Source organism: Ammodytes marinus (assembly GCF_949987685.1).
Source record: "Ammodytes marinus genome assembly, chromosome: 21".
Taxonomy (NCBI): domain Eukaryota; kingdom Metazoa; phylum Chordata; class Actinopteri; order Uranoscopiformes; family Ammodytidae; genus Ammodytes; species Ammodytes marinus.
Genome location: NC_137225.1, coordinates 1,843,905 through 1,866,375, shown reverse-complemented (window position 1 = coordinate 1,866,375; position 22,471 = coordinate 1,843,905). Strand labels below are relative to the sequence as shown.

General features: G+C 41.2%; 1 protein-coding gene across 1 annotated transcript in view; it reads right to left on the bottom strand.

Moving 5' to 3' along the window:
• Positions 1 to 20,032, bottom strand: part of LOC307267773 (phospholipid phosphatase-related protein type 5-like) — a gene marked incomplete at both ends in the record, with an annotated part of 82,658 nt that extends 62,626 nt beyond the window's left edge. The window contains one exon of the mRNA XM_080050168.1: positions 19,829 to 20,032. Within this exon, the coding sequence (XP_079906294.1) occupies positions 19,829 to 20,032 (204 nt within the window). The remainder of the gene's footprint in view (positions 1 to 19,828) is intronic.
• Positions 20,033 to 22,471: the final 2,439 nt, after the last annotated feature.

Genomic DNA, 22,471 nt, shown 5'->3' with positions numbered 1-22,471 from the left:
TGCGATGGTAATCATAGATAGGGTGCATTCATATTCAAGGTCATACATTGATACAGTTGGTATAAATTGAAGGGGGTTAAGCATTAACCGTTGAGGGACATGACCACACGCTTCACCCCTGGGCTTATGGGAGATCATAATGGGAATGCCTAATATGTAACTGTATATGTTATCATGATCCCTTTTCAGATGTGCTGTATCAGATCAGCCTGTGTTGAGCTTTAGTGGTCTGGTAATGTTAGCAATGATTCAAAGTCAGTGTGTGTTAGGGCTGGCCCGAATTATTCGAATATCCAAGTATTCGTTTGTTAAATTAGTATTCGGAGCTATATTCAGTATTCGGGATATTCGTTTTTTTTTTTTTTTTTTCGCAAAAGTACCTCAAACTGCAACATATTTAGTCAGAAAATAATAATTATATACAAAAGTTATACAACATTGTTACGGAAATACTCGTGTCTAAACACTTTTAAATCGATTCTTTTATTTATTTCTTTATTAAGGACAAATGCATTAAAAACATTGTTTCATATTATAAAAACATAAAACAGATGCCACGGATGCAGGTGTTAGTCGAAACTAATTTGCAACCCCTGTCCCTGATTAGGCATCTCCTAAAAAATTCACATGAATAAAAATACAGGGATCATACATAGTAGACATAAAACAAAAAAAAAAAAAAAAATTAAAATAAAATAAAAACAATAAAAACAAGGACAATGATGAATGTGTGTATGTGAGCGTGTGTCAATGTTCACAGGGTTTATTCAGTTTCAACCATTGTTTTACTTGTGAGTTAAAAACCTTGAGCTCTGTCAATGTTTTGATTTCTGTTGGTAGTGTATTCCACAGTTTAGTGCCTATTGCTACAAAGGATGATTGTCCGAATGTGGTTTTGCGTCTGGCTGTTCTACAATTTCCGCTGGTTGCACCCCTAGTTCTAATTCTGCTGTCCAGTTTGTTTCTGCAGACTCGTTACAGAGAGCACAGTCCCAATTTGATTAATTCTGTTTCTTTGATAGTACTGTTGAGTCAGTGTTGGCAGCAAATTCTGATTTAGTCTTAGTCTTTTGAATATCAGTCATCTGAAATCTTTTAGTCTTAGGGTGTATTCACACTGGGAAAGTCCGCTAGTGCACTTGCTTTGGTCCAGACCAAATAGAGTTTTGATTTTTTTTGTTTGGTGTGGTCCACTTTCATATTGCCCCTTTTGCAAGTGAACCAGCATTACGAAGCAAAACCACACGTGATCTGAGGTCATTCATTCATTGGACAGACATTCTGGGGTGGAGAGAAACAGGAAGCACAACGTTTAAACTGCGAAATATATATCATTGATATAATATGAGGCTAAAAATAATAAAAGGGCCTACATCTAACCTATAAATAAAGAGGAAAAACATCAAATTATTGTTGTTTCATATGGTCATAATGTGTAGCCTTATGTCAATGCCACGTTATGTGGCTTGTAGCCTACGATGTGAAACATCATTTTTACTGTATTTTTGGTGCTGGATGCGCGTCACGCGAGAAGAATAGGCTCAAGCTGACACTCAGCTGATTAAGCTGTGTATCAGCTGGGTCGGCGCAGTTCAGCTCCAAACTGACACGGGGATAGTATTGACGGTCCCGTACATGGGAAGCAAAATAAAAACACACACTTCTTGCGCAGCGTGAACCTGTTGGCACTGTGCGAGAGACGCTCCCCTCTCCTTCATCTGATCGCTGAACACATTCAGCATTTATATTGTTCTGGGCTCCCGGTCAAACCACAACTAATCTTCCTAATAATGGTGACAACAACACTTTCCCATAATGTGAAGCTGACGGCTATTTATTAAAAAAGAAAAGAAAGAAAAGGCACAGTGCCTCCTGCATTTGGGTCGGATCGAGTCCGAACAAATTCACACCACAAACGAACTGCAGCAGAGTGCGTTTGGAAACGCATCGAGACTACCTCTTCAGCTGGGTCTCGGAGCGTTTGTTTGGTCCGCACCCGAGTGCGATTGCTGTATTCACACCTGCCTGAAAGATGCGCACCGAAGGCAGAAGTGCATCTGAGTTCGTTTCAACCGAACTAAACACGGCATGTGTGAATACACCCTTAGTCTAGTCTTAGTTAACAAAATATAAGCAGCTTTTAGTCGACTAAATATAAGCAGCTTTTACTCGACTAAGCTTTTCTTTCTTTTTTGAATGGTTGGTATTAAAGAGGACCTATTATACTTTTTCGACTTTTAAGACCTATAAACGTTGTTATAATGATTTATAGTCATGTTTAACCAAACTAGCGTATAGGGCTGGGCGATTAATTAAAATTCAAATTCGATTTTGGCTTCCCTCGACCATGAAAACAAGATAATCGTAATAAAACGATTATTGTGTTGCACGCCGTGTCTTGTGTGGTAAATGCAGCGAACCTTTCTGTGTGCGCTCTGCCCCGCCCCCGCCCGAACACTTTCGCTTTCAGCGATTGCAGTGCATTGGTTTATTCAGCATAAAGTTAAAGTACTCGCCCAAGACTGATGTTAAATCAAAACACAAACGCCTTGCGCGAGCGAAATAGCAAGTTGCCAGTTGAAACTCCGTGGCGGTGGGTAACGCGGTGTCATTCACAGTGACACTTCGCCAGTGGGAGCCGCCACAGAAAAGCCCTGTGGCTTTACGGCTAAAATAAACCGGGGATATCCATGGACATATAAAGAAAGGGGATATCCTGCCCGTTAACGTTGTTGATGTGGAAGGCTTCCGCGATCGGATTGCATTTCTTGAGCCTGGATACACAGAGCCATGTCGCCAAACTGACAGCGCGACTAGAGAAAATATACAGTATACTGTGGGATGTTCGGTGTGGATGTTCGGTGTGGAAGTTATTACCTCAAACGCGTTTTCTTTGCTGTTGTTACAAGATATACATTTTTTGTGGTTTTGGCGCCCCCTATTGATACATTTTGCAAAACTGCCTAAGGTAGAAAGCTGCAGCTCAATTTACCAAAAGAGTGGATGTCAAGTTTTTGAATGTGCGATGTTTGGATGGGGAGTTATGAGCAAAAGCAGATTATCAGCCTCTCCACTGTAAAGTCACTTTTTTTGAATTTCCCGGCAAAACACTAAATGGCGAAAAAAGGAAGTAACTGTGAACAACACATTTGTTTAATAAGTCTCGCCAACATAGGAATTTCTTGGCCATATTTTTTTTAGAGACTCAGGTATGCCCCATGACAGTCTCCCCTGAGTTTCAAGAAAATCACTTTATTTTTATTTTTTTTTAAGGGATTTGCACGAATCTTCAAAGCGCTACCGTTTGGTCTTCAGATGGTCGAGACAAATTCTTTATACAACTTTTGCTCGTGGGAGTCTGTAGAGCATAATGCTTTTGGTTTCGTCCAAATTGGGGCGAAAACTGTAGGAGGAGTATGTTTTGGTGACTGACAGAGTTTTTGCGATGTAGCGAAAAATCTATACGCAAATGGGCGTGGCCTATCTCAAAAGATGCAGCTGACTTGTGGGCATCTGTGGATAATATAAAGTTTTTGACTCTCGGACGTTTGGTGTGGGAGTTATAGCCCAAAAAGCATTTTCCTTTGTTGTAGCGCCACCTAGTGGCCTGCATGTCTTTCAAAGGTTTTTTTATTCAACAAAAGATTTGCGAAGCAATTACAGTACAATGATTAAGTTTTTTACCCTTTTTTCTTCCCCCGAACACACCCCGCCCATATCCCACCCCCAACTACAAACAATCCTGCATCAAAAAATCAGCACAAAAAACAATACACAATGTTAAAAATTACATAAACGTAATACACGCTACAAGAAACAAAAATAAACAATCAATATGAAAAAAAAAACAAAAAAAAACATGAAGAAATAAAATTAAATCAAATAAAAGAGGGGAGGAGGTAGCTACTCTTCTATTGTTGTTGTTGGTTTTTTAAAATAATTTAATTACTTTAAATTGCACAAGAGCATGTTGGGCGCACATGGAGGTAGAGTGTATCCGATCCAGGACTGAATCCCACATGTGATCTGTGAAGGCAGAACCTAGGTCCTGCTCCCACAGGGTTCTTATAGCTGCTAATGAGGGGCTATGCAACTTCGAAATAAGGTTGAAAAACACAGAAATTGAGCCTTTTAATGTGGGGTTAACAGAAAGAAACAAATCGACATGATTGGCTGGAGGTTTATAAGGGAATTGGGGAATTAACTTCTGCGTAAAATGCCTGATTTGCAGAAATCGGAAAAAATTAGTCTTTTCGATACCAAAATGTTTTGTCAATTGAGAAAAACTAGCAAATAGATCATTAATAAATAAATCACTGATGCATTTTAAGCCTTTTTTATGCCAGATCTTGAATGCACCATCCACCGTCGAGGGAGTAAACAAATGATTAGCTGCAATTGGGCTGAAAAGTGAAAAATTCTGCATTCCAAAATTCTTCCTAAATTGGGTCCAAATTCGAAGGGAGTGCTTAATCACGGGACTACTGTTGGGAATAGCCGAAGAGAGTGGAAGTGCGGCGCTTAAGAGGGCAGGTAGAGACAATGGGCTAATAGCGCTGGACTCCATTGTTACCCAGACTGGGGCTGAGTCGTCAAGGTGAAAATGCACCCAATACACTAAAGAATGGATATTAGCAGCCCAGTAATAGTATTGGAAATTAGGGAGGGCCATTCCACCTGTTTGTTTGGGTCTTTGAAGAAAAGCTTTCCGTAACCGAGGGTGTTTACCATTCCAAATATAATTTATCATTAAAGAGTCAAGGGCCTGAAAAAAGGATTTGGGGAGAAAGATGGGGAGACATTGGAATAGATATAGGAACTTTGGGAGTAATGTCATTTTAATTGAATTTATTCTACCTATGAGAGAGAAAGCCAGAGGAGACCAATATATTTGCTTCGCCTGATCCAATAATTTGAGGAAGTTCGATTTAAATAGGTTTTTAAAATTTCTGGTAAAACATACCCCAAGGTAACTCAGATGATATGTCACCACTTTGAGTGGGAGAGCTGTATAATCAAGTTTAAGAGCTTCTTTATTAATCGGAAAGAGTTACTCAAGTTAAGTTTATAGCCAGAAAACTGACTAAAGACCTCCAACACAGAAAGTGCCTCCGGTAAAGAGGTGGCTGGCTTGGCGACAAACAAAAGTAAGTCATCGGCGTATAATGATACCTTATGTTCAATTCCTCCTCTCCATATCCCCTGAATCTGTTTGTTACCGCGAATGGCAATCGCAAGTGGTTCGATTGCAATAGCAAAAAGGAGCGGGCTCAAAGGACAACCCTGCCGGGTCCCACGGTGAAGATCAAAACTACTTGAGTAACGGCTGTTTGTTAATACTGAGGCAGAAGGGCATGCATATAATAATTTAACCCAAGAAGTGAAAACAGGACCCAAACTGAATTTTTCAAGGGTGAAAAACAAATAATTCCATTCTACTCTATCAAATGCTTTTTCAGCATCCATAGAAGCGAGGCATTCTGATTCAATATTTCTGGGGGAATATAAAATGTTCATTAGCCGGCGGATATTATAAAGTGATTGGCGTCCCTTTATAAACCCAGTTTGGTCGGGGGATATGATAGAGGGGAGAACATCCTCCAATCTGTGGGCGTGAATTTTAGCAAGTATCTTCACATCTGTATTTAATAGTGAAATTGGTCGGTATGATGCACAATCTAGAGGATCTTTATCATTTTTTAACAACAGGGAAATACAGGCCTGATAGAACGAAGGCGGGAGTTTACCTGAGTCAAATGAGTCTGAGAATACTGAACATAAAAAAGGCGACAATTCGTCTGAAAATTTCTTAAAAAAGTCAGATGGAAGTCCGTCTGGACCAGGAGATTTGCCTAATTGCATAGATGTTATTGCTGCAATAATTTCCTTCTGAGTAATAGGTGCCTCAAGGCTATGTCTCAGGTCTTGAGAAAGGGAAGGCATGTTTAGGTTACTGAAAAAGGTTTCCATCACCGTTACGTCTAGTGTACAATCAGAACTATACAAATTTGAATAGAATGTTTTGAACTTTTCGTTTATCAATTTCTGATCTGATGATGTACACCCACTGTCTGTCCGTATTCCAGGGATGAGTTGCTTCGCTCTAAATCCGCGCAGTTGATTGGCCAGGAGTTTACCAATCTTGTCACCATGCTCGTAAAAAGTACTTCTGCTCCTAAGCAACTGGTCAGCAACTTGACGAGAGGAAAGAAGGTTGAATTCTGTCTGAAGTTTTAAACGTTCTTTGTAAAGTTCAGATGAAGGTGAATTAGCATATTGTCTGTCTATGTTCAGAATCTGATCAGCAATTTCAGTTTGTTTCTGTTTTGTACACTTATTTTTGTATGCTGCAAATGATATAATTTCACCTCTCAAATAGGCTTTCAGGGCTTCCCAAATTGTTGCATTGGACACATCTGGTGTTTTATTTATACTCAAAAAAGTCTTAATTTGTGTAGAGATGTGTGAAAGAAAACTCTCATCTGTGAGCAACACTGGATCCAGTCTCCACTGCCTTCTTGTATACTCAACGTCAGAGAAAGCCAGTTGAAGGAGCAGAGGAGCGTGATCTGAGATCACAATACTTTCATAACTGCATGACTTTAGGTCTGACATCAATGAATTATCAACAAAAAAATTATCAATTTGGGTGTAAGTATGGTGGACATGTGAAAAGAATGAATATTCTCTTCCTGTGGGGTATAAAAACCTGTATGGATCAGAGAGGCTATAATCAGCAAGAAATGATTTGATATAACCTGCAGATCTGCTAAGAGTGGCAGGTTTGGGGGAAGAGCGATCTAAGACTGGATCTAGATAACAATTAAAATCCCCACCAAGAATAAGAGAATGGGAATTGAGATCAGGGAGTTGAGAAAAAAATCTCTTAAAGAATTCTACATCATCGACGTTAGGCGCGTAGACGTTGGCCAAGATGACTGACTTATTGCGCAGTTTGCCTGAGACAATAATAAAACGTCCATTTTTATCTGATATAATGTTTGAGGACTCAAAAGGAATATTACTATCAATAAGGATAGCTGTGCCCCTAGCCTTACCCCTGAAATTAGAATGAAAAAATTGTCCACGCCAGCATTTACTTAATTCATGTAAGTGGGTTTCTTGAAGGAAAACTATTCCAGCCCTGAGCCGTTTTAGGTGGGTTAAGACCTTACCCCTTTTCACTTGGTGATTTAGCCCCTTGACATTCCAACTAATTAAATTAGCTCAGTTATAGTGAGAATAAAAAGAGTTGCTCCGATAAGAAAAAGAGTAGCAAAATACAGAGGGAAAGAAAAACACACAAAAAAAAGGAAAACACAAATAACTGAAAACACAGCAGGTGATGGCTTATCAGTTAAACCCTCAGTTAACACCAACCCATCCCACCCCATATATTGCTCTAAACAGCAAACCCCAAAAGACCCTTACTAGTCTCACACCAAACATTCCAAGCCTTAACTTCCTGACCTGTGCTAGCTTCCCACATAGGTCTTGTACATTTCACCCCATAACAGCCTAGTAACACTATGAACAATCCAGCAAACTGTCAAAATGACAACGCACTAAACAAAAATACCATGCTCACCCAGCAGATTCAAAATACAAAAAAAAGAACAAGGCGTGAGTTAGACAAGCTGTCCAAATGGCAAAAAAAAAAAAAATTGAAAAAAAGAAAGAATAGACACGCTAATCCAGCCGTTTTAAAATAGAGATACAAATAAAATAAAAAGCGAGTGAGCTACACAATACGTCAAAATGACAAGCAACAGAAATGTCACGCTCACCCGGCTGATTTACTCATTTTTAAAAAAGGGAGAAAAAATATGTGTAGTACCATCAGTCTGAGAGTTTGGCTGGGGATATGAAAAGAGCGTTTGTCCAAATTTGTATACTCACAGCAGGCAATCGTATTTACTACGGACTCACACTCAATGTAGAGATGTAGTTAGATGCTTCAGAGACGGACCGCAACCACCTTCTCTCGCCGCAGGGAATAGGAGAGAGGGACGGAGACTGCGCTGATAAAGCACAGCCATGACCCCCCTGTATTCAGCCCGCTGCTTCACGACCTCCACGCTGTAATCCTCGTAGAACCGGAGCTTGTGGCCGTGGTATTCCAGCTTGCCTTGTTTACGTGCCTCTCTCATGATCAAGTCTTTAATCTGGTATCGGTGGAAGCAGATGATGACGGGCCGCAATCTCTTGCCCGGGCCAGGTTTGGGTGACAAAGTGCGGTGAGCTCTGTCCAGTTCCGGGGGAGAAGGGAGAACTTAATCACCAAAAACCTCGACGAGGAGCTCGGAGAAAAAGGCGGTGGGGCGTGCACCTTCAAGTGACTCTGGTAAGCCCACAATACGAACGTTCTGTCTCCTGCTTCTCCCTTCCAAATCCGATAGTTTAGATTTCAGCGACTTGTTGTCTTCCTGCAGTGAGGAGCACGTAGCCTCAAGTTGCTCCAGGCGTCCACAAACAGTTTCTGCATTCTCCTCGAGATCGGTTATACGTTTCCCATTGCCTGAGACCACGGCCTGGATGTTGTCTAGCTTAGTGACCATTCTGTCGAACAATGACTTGAACTCAGCAGCTATGGCTGCTCTATGCTGCTCAAGCAGATCCGAAATGGAAGCCATTGAGCTAGCACCAACGTCAGTGCTAGCCACGCTGTCCGAGGACATATCTGACTCTGCTGAATCTCTTTTTGCTCCTTTCTTTCCTCTGGGCATTTTTCCAAATCAGTGCTAGTGTTACCGGCAATACAAGCACAAAAAAAAATCGATGAAAATAGGGTTTAATCAGTTAGGTCCGAAATAGTCAGTGGGAGCTAGAGAGCGAACGCACCTACTCCATGCTCTGCAACCCGGAAGTCTCCGTGGCCTGCATGTCTGAATTTTTTGTCTGCGTACCAGGCACGGACCTGGATCTAGTCATGCAAGTGGCATGTCCCAACCCTTTACGGTTTGGGCTGCAGCACCAGTTTAAGGGTGGAGGAATAAAAATTCCGGCAAAAACAATAGGGTTCCCTGCCCAGCAGGGCTATGGAACCGCGTTGCTCTGCAAAACGCGGTCCCATGCCCTTCTCGGGCTTGGCCCCTAATAAAAATCTCCCGGTGATTTTCACCGCCACAGGGTTGCATTCGCTGCTTTGCACTGATTGGATTTCTTCCCAACTTTACCCACAAAAAGAGTAGTTCCGATTGGATCTCTCCTCCATTCGTCCCGCCCTAACATTTTCGTCTCGTGTCAGTTATATTCGTCTCAGTCTTTGTCATCATATCTGCTTTTTATTTAGTTTTTATTTAGTTTTCGTCCGTGAAAAAGGTTTGTTGACGAATATTTTACGTCATAGTCAACTAAATTAACACTGGAGCATGCCGTCAATCGTTTAGCTCAGTGGTTCTCAATTACTTTCTGTCATGCCCCCCCTAGGGGACAGAAATGTTTTCGCGCCCCCCCTAAATTGAAATACTGTTGAGAACCTGCTAATATTTATTTATTTATCTGTACAAAACCACTGTATGAGTTTCTGGCACGAGCATTCTGCATACAATCACCTTATTATCAAATTAGAAACAAAAATTAGCTGAGGTAACTTCTGCAGCAAACAAATTAAAAGTTCAGTTTATTAGCTCAATTTGTAACATTGTAAACAAGATCAGAGACAGGACAGAGAAACAAGAGCAAATGATTCACTGAGGTTTGCATTTTATTCAAAACATTTTTAAACTGTGAACATAGTTAAGGTGGTGTTTTTTTATTATTATAGGCCAATAAGCCTTCTGTGATGCGATAACCAATAATTCATTAATGTTATTATTAGTCTACTAACTTGCTTGATTTATTTTTAAATAGCCTACAGAGACACTTGGAGAAACATGTGGACATTTATCTACTGCAAATCGCGGCCTTTCGCGCGGATATGACCATACACAAGCACACATCGCTAGCTAGCACTAAAAAAAAAAAAATTTTTTTTTTTTTTTTTTGTCAGTTGGAAATCAAGGCAGCTCGCGCCCCCCCTGACAACTCACGGCGCCCCCCCAGGGGGGCGCGCCCCACCATTTGAGAAGCACTGGTTTAGCTAACGGCAATAATATGTCCCTGTTTAAGAACAAATCCACTCAGAGATTAGATTTCATTAAATGTGCAGTGCGTTGATGCTATGTGAGTCTTGCTTTATAGTTTATGTCAACCTGCCTTTCTGTCCCTGACATCACCTGTCTCATTCCATTCTTGTCTATTGCATTGTGTGTGGGTGGAGAAGTGAGTAGCCCAGGCCGTTTAATTGGTTTCAAAAGTTAAGCGTATTAAGCTTAGCCAAAGTTCAATCAGGGAGATTGACTATTTGCATTGCACTCAGTGTCATTCTGGCATGATCTCTCTCTCTCTCTTTATCTCTCTCTCCGTCTCACTCTCTCTCTCCATAGTTCCCTGTGGTCAAAAGTTTCAAACCGTCCTTTCCTTGCTGTCAGTTATTATTTCCGTGATCAATGCAACCCTCCCCCACCCAATTCATCTCCATACCCCATCCCATCATCATCAGATTCCACAGCATCCATCCAGATCTTCAGCTCTTCACCACCTGTGTATAGCCTCTTTTGGGAGGGGGGGGGGGGGGGGTTTCTCTGCACAGTTTCACTAGAAGCCATCACAATGGGGTTGACAGTGTGGAGAGACAGATTAAATGGGACAGAGAGGGGGACGACATGCAAAGAACGACCCAGGGGCCAGAGTCTGCTGCGACGAGGCAGCTCTGACCACTACACCAAGAGCGCCCACCGCCGAAAGACTCTTCCGAAATGCATCTTCGTCTCAGCCTTCTAAATAAATGAATTCAGTTAATTCTAAAATCCTCTGATTCATTAAAGGCTCTCCTGATGGAAATAAAAACCAAACACACCATAGAACACACATAGAACTGTATCTGTGAGAAGAAAAAGCATTTATTTCCCATGTGCACAAATGCATCCTGGGAGCACGGGCTGTGACAGATCAGTCTCCCTCCTTCGATTGATCACTTGTGGTGATAGGATGGCCTAGAGGAAAGGTGGCCGACCAGTAACCATGAGGTCATTGGTTCAATACCCAGCACCGGACAGGAGGGTGTTAGTTGTTAAACTAGTAGTGGCTGGTATTATGTCTACGGTGCCCACCATCTCTACCATTGTGTCTCTACCCCAAACTGCTCCAGGGGCGCTGTACTACGGCTGACCCTGCGCTCTGACCCCCTCCGAAGTGTGGTAACTTGAGAGGGGATCTGCGGAAAGACAAATTTCAATGTAGTAACCATTGAATAATAAAGTAACTTTGCCAACGACCACAACCTCAGATAACAGTCCACTATAGCCAGCTAAATATGTGCGTCTAAGTGTAAGACGCCCTTGCTCTGACATGATTTATACTGAAATGTGGCTTTGTCAGCGATTGCTGTTTTTTTGGCCTCTATCAGTGAAGGTCATGGTCCGTGTTCAAAGTAACCAATCAAAGGAGGGAGACATCAGCCACTGTCTGTGACTTGTTTCACTGTTGTTGGCAAAAAAGCGTATTTCTTATTGTGACATGACTCATATGACAGGTCTGGACCGCATCATTTTTGTTTGTGAAAATACTGAAAAACAATACCACAAATTCATCACTAAAATCACTTGTGAGTGGACATATGTTCAGAACCAATTCTGCCTGAATTCAATGCCTGTTTATAAGAAAAGAAGAAAAAAATAACAAATGTGGCCAAGAATGCAGCGAGATGATAGATGGATTTGTGTCCCAGTGGCTGGATGCTGCAGGCTAAGGCTTTCTGCCAAAGTGTGCTGTGTGCACATCCATCTTAATGGCACTTTCATTCTTGGAAAGAAAATAATTGACTGAGAAGAGTGGGAGCGAATGGGCTGTAACGTCCTTTTAATCTTTGCTTTTATTTGTCTTCACGGAGTGGAAGTGAACACACAGTATCTATGGACATCCTGTGCTCTTCTTCAGCCCTCACATGCTGGATGATATGTGGATCTGTTAGTTTAGATGTGGTTTAGTGACTAAGTATGCCCTGGAAGCTTCTGAGGAAGTTTATATGAACACCAGGGGAACAATAGCCTGGAAATCCAGACCCTGATATCTTGAACGATAGAGGGTCTGGCCACGATCAATAGTAATTCAAGGGGCGGCTCCTACTCGTGCATTTCAAATGCCACTGCACGCAGTTGGATAGCACTACAACTAGGGTTGCAAAGGGGTGGAAAGTTTCCACGGGAACTTTCGCTCGGGAATTTTGGGAATATTCAAAATTGGAAATTATAGGAATTAACTAAATGTCGGTAATTTAAATAATTTTTTTTCATATCCAAACATAAATCTAAACATCTAAACACTATGTTTGGTCATAGGCTGACATCCATGCAAAATAATACAATTAAAAATCATTACATTTGAACAGATTTATTTGTAAGAAGAACTTTATCAAGTTTTGATTATTTTATGAACAATTTAATTTCACTGAACAACAAAAAGATGAATGTTGAGTTAAATATTACTCATCTGTCTGACCCAACCTATTCAATAAATAAAGTCAAATGCCCCCCATGTGATGGAGGAATGCACAGAGCATGTAGGGGGCATGGCCTCAGTACCCCTGCAGTAGGATGTGTGCTATGTGCAACTTGCCAAGGTTACTTGCATAAAATCTGGTTATTTTAGTCAAGATTTTGCTCAAATATATTTTCCCCAACTATATTTATAATCACTGTTTAAGCCTCTGTAAACCTGGTCTAGTAAAAATCAATATATGAAATCAAGTTGGGTGTCTCAATAAACTTAAAAAAAAATCTGATTTGAAATTAAATGTTCATAAATATATAAAAACTTAGTTGAAAAAACTGCTTTTTACTGTCTAAAACGTTTGCCAGGACTGAAATAACATAGTTAGGAGAATGTAGTGCATTTGGTTTGCTTTAAATTGAGTAAATTCCCGTTTATTCCTGTTAATTCCCAAAATTCCCGTTAATTCCCATAAATTCCCGTTAATTCCCATGGAAAGTTTCCAACTTTGAAAATTCCCGGAATTTTGCAACCCTAACTACAACCAATCAGAGCGATGCACAAGGTGACGTAAGCCCCGTTCGTTTAGCGAACAGCTGTTAAACTGTTAAATTAAACGTTTGCCGTGGTCGGTCGGCAAAACAGAACATTCCACTTACTTGCTAATGAAAGATTTGAGTGCCTTCTTCCAAATCGTTAAGGGTAGAGGCCAAAGCAGTCTCAAACTCGCACAACATATCCGCAGCCATCTTTGATGTTTACTATCACGGCTTCGACGTCGCATGCACGTTACTGTCGTCATCCGGTTACGTCCTCCCCAGAGTAGGCTACCATACAAAGGGCTCTGGCCCGCCCATATTAGATAGAACCAATTGAACCGTGAGCCCAGATTTCAAGTCTTTTTGAAAAAGCTTCAACGGAGAGTTTCCAGACCAACAGGCGTAGCAAATTTAATTTGCCAGCGCCTAGTGGCAGGTCTGGGAATGCCAGGCTAGGGGAACAATGCATATTGCAGTAAAGTGGAGGTGAGCTCTGTGAGAAGCATTGTTTTTTCCAATGCAAAAGTAGAGAATGACCCTAGTCTCAGAATGAGCCTCTGTCAATATAAAATCTGAATACATTTAAATCAAACAAAGACTTTCAATTTGTTCATAATGTTAAATGAATGGTGTTAACATGTAGGTTGTGCTATGTTCAGTACATACTGTCACGTGACAGGAGGAGCCATCATCTGCTGATTTGTGTTTGTCTCCTTTAAAATGTCTGACAGAGTTCCCCTGATGCCCCAGATGGAGTGTGGTGTGATACTTTAAATTAGGACCCATGACAAACATGACCCCAATAAATAGTTCCATCTGTTAAAACTGCAAACGTGGAATTGGGCGATTTTGACTGGGGTCAAATTAACCCGATACATTTGTATTTTTAAAAAGCATTAATTAAAAAGGAATCAGAAATTAAAGCTCTATAAACCTTTTGTGAAGACATCGAAACAGTGGACCAGTGAAGCTATGGAGGATCTTGGGGAGTGTTCGGACTGTACTGACTAGGATGTTTTCCTAGTACCAACAGTATTGATGAGTACACAGAGGCTAGGGGATCTACATCATGGAAAGTTCTTGTATCACACACCATACAGTAGTAAAATAACAATGACAAGCCCTGGTTCACATCCAAACTAAGACCCCGTTTCCATTTGTCTTTAATATGTGGTTGTTGTGATCGGATCACATGAATACAGCTCTAACTACAGGTGAGAACACTCTCAAGACGCATTGAGATCGGATCACAAAAACCACATTCGGAGGTGGTTTACGTCCGATGTGTCCGCATTAATTTGATAGTGGAAACAGCAAAGTGACTTTTGTCCACATTAGGGACCTCCTACTCAACTGCAGCCACCTGCCTGAGCAGAAATACGTTGAAAATGCATCACTGGTGTTCATGCAGCTTTTATAGAAGCCTCGTGAATGTTAGTTGCATCCGCCAGTATTGCAAATGACAAGCTTTCTGTCCTCTGTTTTCATTTCACTGCGTAAATCTGAAAACACGGAAATCGCTGCTGTTGACTGGAGAGCTGCAAGGCAACGACTTCCTGTTCTTATCTGTTTAAAAATAAAAGTCAACTCGTGTTTGGCTAGTAACAGGCTTTTAATGTGAAGGCGCACAGGCAATATTCTGTTTGCACGTAAAGTAACTTAACTGCATAAGCCGTGTAGCCTACTGGTGGTGGTGACAAGAGTGTATCAGACGTTAGAAAAGCCGCCCGGCAAACACATTTTTCACCAGACAAAGTGGCGTAATAACTTACTTGCCTAAGAGTTTTTACTTTTATATACTATAGATGATATTTACCCGCATTTGGCGAGTGTTAATGTAGAGCCCTCTAAGCAGTGTTGTGCATCGCTCCTCCTTGTCTAAATGAGACAGTAGCCTATCTCGTCAACCTAGACTGGTAATTATCTTCGCATGTAATGCATTTTAATAGCAAATGCGATTAAAACTGTGGCACTGTACAGCCCTGTATGTTTAGTTGTTTGAACCCCACCGGTTAAAAACAGCAATGTAAACGGAAATTATGTGCGTATTGATTTAAATACAGCGCGGGTAAATGGAATCCGATCACAAGTAGACAGAGAAGTCACATTTGAAAATACAAGTGGGAACACACGGACTGAGAGCTGTCCACTTGTAACCAGTTTAAAAAAATCAGATGTTAATCCCAGGTGGAAACAGGGTCTAAGACAGCTAAGGTTGAAAAGAAGCAGGCACTCAAGGGTGGGACAATGACAGATTTATGGAGTCATGTCGTGAGAAAAGCTTGACGACTGTACTCTGATCATTTTAAACATCAGCTCTCAGCTAATGATGACTGTATTAGCCTGGATGACTCTCCCCCTAAACTCCTCAAAGTCAATACGCTGATCGCCATCTTCATAAGATAACATAGTAACTATGCATCTCATATAACCCCACTTTAGTGATACTGAACTGTCCCTTTAAAACTCTTGTTTGTGATATTCATGAACACACTATGCAGGAGTAGTCATGGTGGGGAGGGGTTGCAGTTTGGTGGGCTGGGTATCTCATCGCTGCTTTTTTGCAGATGATGGCATCATCGGTTTGTGACCTTCAGCTCTCACTGGATCGGTTTGCAGCCGAGTGTGAAGCGGTTGGGATGACAATCAGCACCTCTTAATCTGAGGCCATGGTTCTCAGCAGGAAACCGATGGACTGCCTCATACGGGTAGGGAATGAGTCCTTACCCCCAAGTGAAGTACCTCTGGGTCTTGTTCACTAGTGAGGGGACAATGGGGTGTAAGATTGCAGAAGCAGCTGGGGCGGTATTGTACTCGCTTTACCTCACCGTTAGGAAAATCCTTTGATATCTTTACTCCTGGTGTAATAGTTTTTGTCTGGAGGGTGGCTAGCATCTCCCTTAGATATACAGTGAGAAGCTCAGTCATCCTGAGAGACTTTGGAGTAGAGCCACTGCTCCTTTAGGTGGAAAGGAGCCAGTGTAAGCGTTCTGAAATTCTGACAATCGAAAGATGAGTATTGATGCTGAACGAACACAGTATGCACACATGCAAAGGGGACAGAAAATGTATTGCAGAATAGGGAGGAAGGAGGAAGAGTCTAAAGCAAAACACCACCATGAATCATCCCCGGACATGATTTCAGTGTAGAACAGTCTGTCAGGAGTCAATCAGTCATAAGAACAAATCTCTCTAACAGCAGGACTGTGAAACAGCACACAGCAGGGCTAACCAGATCGCAGAGGAACATCAAAGTGTCCTATTCTCTCCTGGGGAAACACCATCTGTACTCGACTGACTGGCATGGCCCCAAACTTCAGGAGCCAGAAACAGAATCGACCACTTTCGCTGGACCCATACCGAGATAACAGACAAGTAACTTCTAACACGTCAACTGTGTCTCCTGCCAGTCTGACTTCAGCTTGGAACACTACTGGTGAGACAGAATATTCCCCTACTTTCAAGCTGCCAATCATGTGTATCACTCATCTATGTACATCTGAAGGCAAATATGCAGACTGCTGAGGGCTTTTGGAGCAGCAGAAAAAGGATGTGTCAAATATCAGCAAAAAGCTTCTGAGGACAGTTTGAAAGAAAAGTTGGAATTAATCAAATTCTGCAAATTCATATAGAGCATATCTACATTTAACTGTTGAAATACAAGCATCTCAGACAATTGTTTTACTTGCGCGTCTCATGCAAACGCTCTCTTTTTCATCTATGCAGCTGTCTGCGCTGGCTTCATGGCGCTAACCCCTTAGCTGCATCTCATGGGCGTAATGTTTTGTAAGCTTCAATTCTGTTTTTTGAACAATATCCCCAGATTGATGGAGATGACTATCAGCGCCATTACTTTAAAGAGCCATCGCTGTAGCGGAAGTCAGTGTTGTACTGTTGCAGAGCGGGCCACCTACAGTATATCAATGCTTACCTAAAAACAGAAATATCAGCTCTAAATTGTACGCTACATGTTGGATTTTTCACTGGTTTAGTAGTATACCGCCCAGACAGCGGTTTATTTATTTTATTTTTTTTACACGTAGTTCGGCCATGTATCACTGCGTCATCTCACACCGGTGCAGTGCAGCGTATCACTCCGCCAATCAGCTGTTCCACTTTCAAGAGACATGAAAATGTAAATGAGTGATTATTAAAAGCAATCGACGACAATTCAGTGTGGACAAAAAGTAGTATGCGTTGTAATAAAGACTGCTACTATTCTGCAATGGGTTTCTAAATCTGAAGATCTAAACAGCTAAATCTGGTTAAGTGAAATATTGCTGCTTTGAGAATGTGTAACGTGTAACGTGCCAGGATGCCTGGGCTGTGTTCATTCACAGGGATTTAAGCTGCGTGTATGTGTATGTGTGTAAGTGTGTTTGTGTGTCCGTGTGTAAGTGTGTCTGTTTGTGCGTGCTTGCATGTGTGTGTGAGGTTGTAGCCAGACAGGCAGGCAGGCGAGCGGTCTGAACAGATGCAGAGGCGTACGTTCCCACATGAAGCCGGATCAGGGTCAGTGTGTGTAAACTTCAGACCAGCTCCTGCAGTCATCACTACACTTGACATTCAAGGTGCACTTCTTTTGGCTGCATTTTATAAGTTCATTTCAAAATCAGCTCATAACTTGCAGAGCTAATGGAAGAGCAGTAAAACATTTAAAAAGGGGGCAAGTTCTTTTATGATTAGGAGGAAATGATTTGAAAAACAAAGCTTTGAGAAAAACCACATAAATAAACAAGTGTTGTTTCTGAAAAACATGTTGTATCGCTCCACTCTAAAGAGGTAAAAGGAATACAATTACACAATTAGGTTCCACTAATGATATTTTGACAGGTCAATCTTTATTCAATTTTAAAATGTAATCTAAGCTCAAGGACAAGTCAGCTTCAACCCACTGTACATTGAGGCTGGATCTAAAAGCTATAATGTTTTGTTTTTAACAATTGATCAGATTACTCTGTAAACTGTGAGAGGTCATACTGATAAGCCTCTTTTAAAAAACCTTTTTTTTGGCTTTCTGTCCCACAGATTTCGCTTTCCTCATCCTGGTGTCCAACAACAGAAAGCAGCAGCAGCAGCAGCAGCAGCAGCAGCATTTTTATAGTGAAAAAGCTCTGACATACTGAAACACTACCTGTCCAACCCCAACCAGCACACAGACACAGTTCGACAGACTAGCTGTTGAACACAGTGGAACATTTAGCAGCAAAACATACAGACATATTTCTCTGAGGTTGTTGGAGACCAAACCAATGGTAAAATGAAATCAAGTCAACTGTTTGGCAACACATTAACCATATCAGTTTAACCTATGAGGCTATAGCATTGTGTTAACAGCTTGTTGTGCTGCCCCAAACAAAATCAATGAACGTCACTAAAACACAATTAGGCTACAGGATCCACTTTCCCACAGGAAAAGCAGTTTATAATAATTTAGGTTGACAATTCATATGTATTGGGTCCAATTCAAGAAATCAAGTCAGCGGTAAACTGTGTGAATGAATTCCTCAGATTATTCGCGCATTTCAAAGAAATCAAATCAGTGCGCAGATTAAAACATTTGACACATTTGATATTTTTCATTTGTGCCATCATGAAAGATCAGGGAACAGCCAACAATACTATATAAGAATATTGATTCCATGATAAACAAACAATGGTATATCCAAGTCACCCACGATAATATGTATGCTGAAATGACGGCTAATAATTCATCGGATTTAGGCAGGTAGGTTTTGATGTCTGATAAGGTGTACGTTACATTTTAAATTTGATCTTGAGAATTTTGGAATTTTAAAGGATGGGAAGGTAGGAGCAGGCATAAATCAGCTGTAATCTGTACATGGGGAGTGGGGGTGTTTCTCTGTTGTGGGGAGGGGGGGGCATCTAGGACAGTGAATAATTGATATTGACATTGTCATTCCTGACCTTAAATTTAAGGTGGAGCCCATGGGGATGTATTCAAACGTGTTATATATATTTTCATTTTACAGCGATTGAGCAGCAGAACCTCACATTGGAGGGAGAGGTGTGTTTGCGTGATAAATAAATTCCTAAAATTTGTTTTTATCTATCCAAAGATTTTGAAAGGTACTACGAGGAACTTTAAAATATTTCTGAAACAGACCATCATGCAAATAATGCTATTTATATATGTTTTTTCTTAATGCATTTGTCATGGGTACTTCGCCCAGGAACAACAGCTGGCGTTGTAAAATCACTACCGCTTTTGACCAAAGGAGGTGCAAGAAATAACACAAACTGAAAGTTCCTCAGGCACCTTTAATGATGGCGATGGTAATCAATTAGCCTAATGTTTTGATGCGACAGTAATCGTTATATAATAATCCAGGTGTCGAGGAAACATAGTTTAGGCTATCCGCTTCTAAATAAAAATTCAAAAAGCTTTATGGCATGACTATTGTTGTATAGCCTATTATTGCCAAAGCATAAGCATAAATAATAACAAAAAAGAACATATAGCAATATGATGAACACATCTTATTTTACATAATGTATAGAATAATAAACAAACAATAATTTGTATAAAATAGCTAACTTGAATTAACACTAGATAAAAAAAAAAAAAAAAAAAAAAAAAACCTTTTTAAAAATGAAACATTCCGGAAAACATAGTCTTTCTCATTGTGATTGTTCCGCGACCTACACAGTATTTAAGAAAAAATTAATTGATGAGTGAAAGTGCATGTGTGCCGGGTGAAGTTTGCGGGTGGAGTGTGAGTGTTTCGCCTACTCACCAGTAGTGTGGGCAGGCCGGCCACCAGTGCGTAGAGCAGGACGGGCGGGATGGCGCTGCTCTCCTCCGGCCCCAGGTAGGGCTTGGTGTAGGCGGTGTCGTAGCAGAAGAAGCCCTGCACGTGCACGCTGAAAGTGTCGGTGTACTCGAAGTAGTAGGCCAGCATGACAGTCCCGGCCATGATCACCAGCTGGAAGTACAGCATGATGATGCAGACGGAGAGCGAGATACATTTGATTAGAAACCAAGCCTTTTTTTCTCTCTCTCTCCCTCTATCTTTCTCTCTTCTACCCAGCCTTCTCTTCCACCCCCGCGGTACACACTCCCGCTGACCGGCTCATGACGGCTCCACCGCGCGCAACGAGCCGCTCTCCGATCGCTCGCCCCTGTATCCCTCTGCTCGCCGCGACGCTGCGACTATATACTGTGGACTACTGTATGTGTGTGAGAATGAGAGGGAAAGAGAGAGAGAAAGAGAGCGGGGGGAGGGAGGTGTGTGACGATGTGTGTAACTACTGTATGTGTGTACTTTAGTGTGTGTGAGTGAGAGAGACACATCAGGGATGGCAAAGCAAAGACTCTTGACACCTCCCTATTTCTCTCCCACTATCTGTGTGTGTGTGTGTTTGTGTGTATGAATGAGTGAGAGAGAGAAAGAGAGAGAATCAAGGCATGCATTGCATGGTTAACCAATTGAGGAGCAGACAGGAGAAAGGCGAAATGAGAGAATGAAAAGAGAAAGAATGAAGAGATGGATAGAGGGGGAGGGAGGAAAAGAGTGAGAGAGAGAGCCACATACATCATTTGTCTCAGGCAGAAGCTCTACATTCAGCCCATATTTCATCAGAGAGAAATGAGAAAAGCCTGCAAGCGAGCTGCACGCAATACGTTTGTAATTGTATCTTAATTATAAGCCTGGGTGTACTAATTATTCTGTGTTAAAAGATGGCTTCACCTTCTGTCATGTGTGTCTTCAGATGTCTTCGTAGGCATATTACAAGAGCGGTTATCATTCCCCCTATTCTTACCGACTAGAGAGATACAGTCATATGAAAAAGTTTGGGAACCCCTCTCAGCCGGCATTATAATTGACTCTGCTTTCACAAAAAAAAATATAAAAGTGGTATGTCTTTAATTTACCAGGAACAGCTAAGTACTGGGATGTTTTCCAAACAAAGATTTTTTGAAAAGCAGTATTTGGTTGTATGAAATAAAATAAAATGTGAAAAACTGGCTGTGCAAAAATGTGGGTACCCTTGTGGTTTTGTTGATTTTAATGCCTGTAACAGCATGTAAAACTGATGACTTTAAACACAAAGTTGGTTGGATTATGTTGTTAAGCCTTGAACCTCATAGAAATGTCTGTTTAATCATGAGAAAATGTATTTTAGGTGCCTAAATGCAAGTTGCACTTCTCTTTGACTCTCTGCTGAAGTGAGACAGAATGGGATCATCAAAACAGCTCCCAAAAGATCTGAAAAACAAAGATTGTTCATTGTCATGGTTTAGGGGAAGGCTACAAGAAGCTTTCCCAAAGGTTTCAATTGTCAATTTCGACTGTAGGGAACGTTGTCAGGAAATGGAAGGACACAGGCACAGTGGCAGTTAAACCCAGGCATGGCAGACCAAGAAAAAAACAGGAGCGGCATAGGTGGAGGATTGTGAGAATGGTTGCACACAACCCACAGATCACCTCCAAAGACCTGCAAGAACATCTGGCTACAGATTGTGTATCTGTACATCGTTCAACAATTCAGCGCAATTTGCACCAAAACATCTGCTTTTTATAAAGACCAAATAACTTAATTTTTGTCTCATCAGTCCAAAGCATTTTCTTCCAATATGAAGCTGGCTTGTCTAAATGAGCTTTTGCATACTCCATGCAACTGTATCTGTGACGTGGGCGCAGAAAGGGCTTCCTTCTCATCACCCGGCCATACAGATGTTTTGGTGCAAATTGCACTGATTTGTTGAACCATGTACAGATACACAATCTGCAGCCAGATGTCCTTGCAGGTCTTTGGAGGTGATCTTTGGGTTGTGTGCAACCATTCTCACAATCCGCCGCATATGCCGCTCTTGTACTTTTCTTGGTCTGCTAGACCTGGGTTTAACTGCAACTGTGCCTGTGTCCTTCCATTCCCTGACAACGTTCCTTACAGTAGAAATTGACAATTGAAACCTTTGGGAAAGCTTCTTGTAGCCTTCCCCTAAACCATGATAATGAATAATCTTTGTTTTTAAGATCTTTTGGGAGCAGTTTTGATGATCCCATTCTGTCTCACTTCAGCAGAGTCAAAGAGAAGTGCAACTTGCATTTAGGCACCTAAAATACCTTTTATCATGATTAAACAGACATTTCTATGAGGTTCAAGGCTTAACAACATAATCCAACCAACTTTGTGTTTAAATTCATCAGTTTTACATGCTGTTACAGGCATTAAAATCAACAAAACCACAAGGGTACCCATATTTTTGCACAGCCAGTTTTTCACATTTTATTTTATTTCATACAACCAAATACTGCTTTTCAAAAAATCTTTGTTTGGAAAACATCCCAGTACTTAGCTGTTCCTGGTAAATTAAAGACATACCACTTTTATCTTTTTTGTGTGAAAGCAGAGTCAATTATAATGCCGGCTGA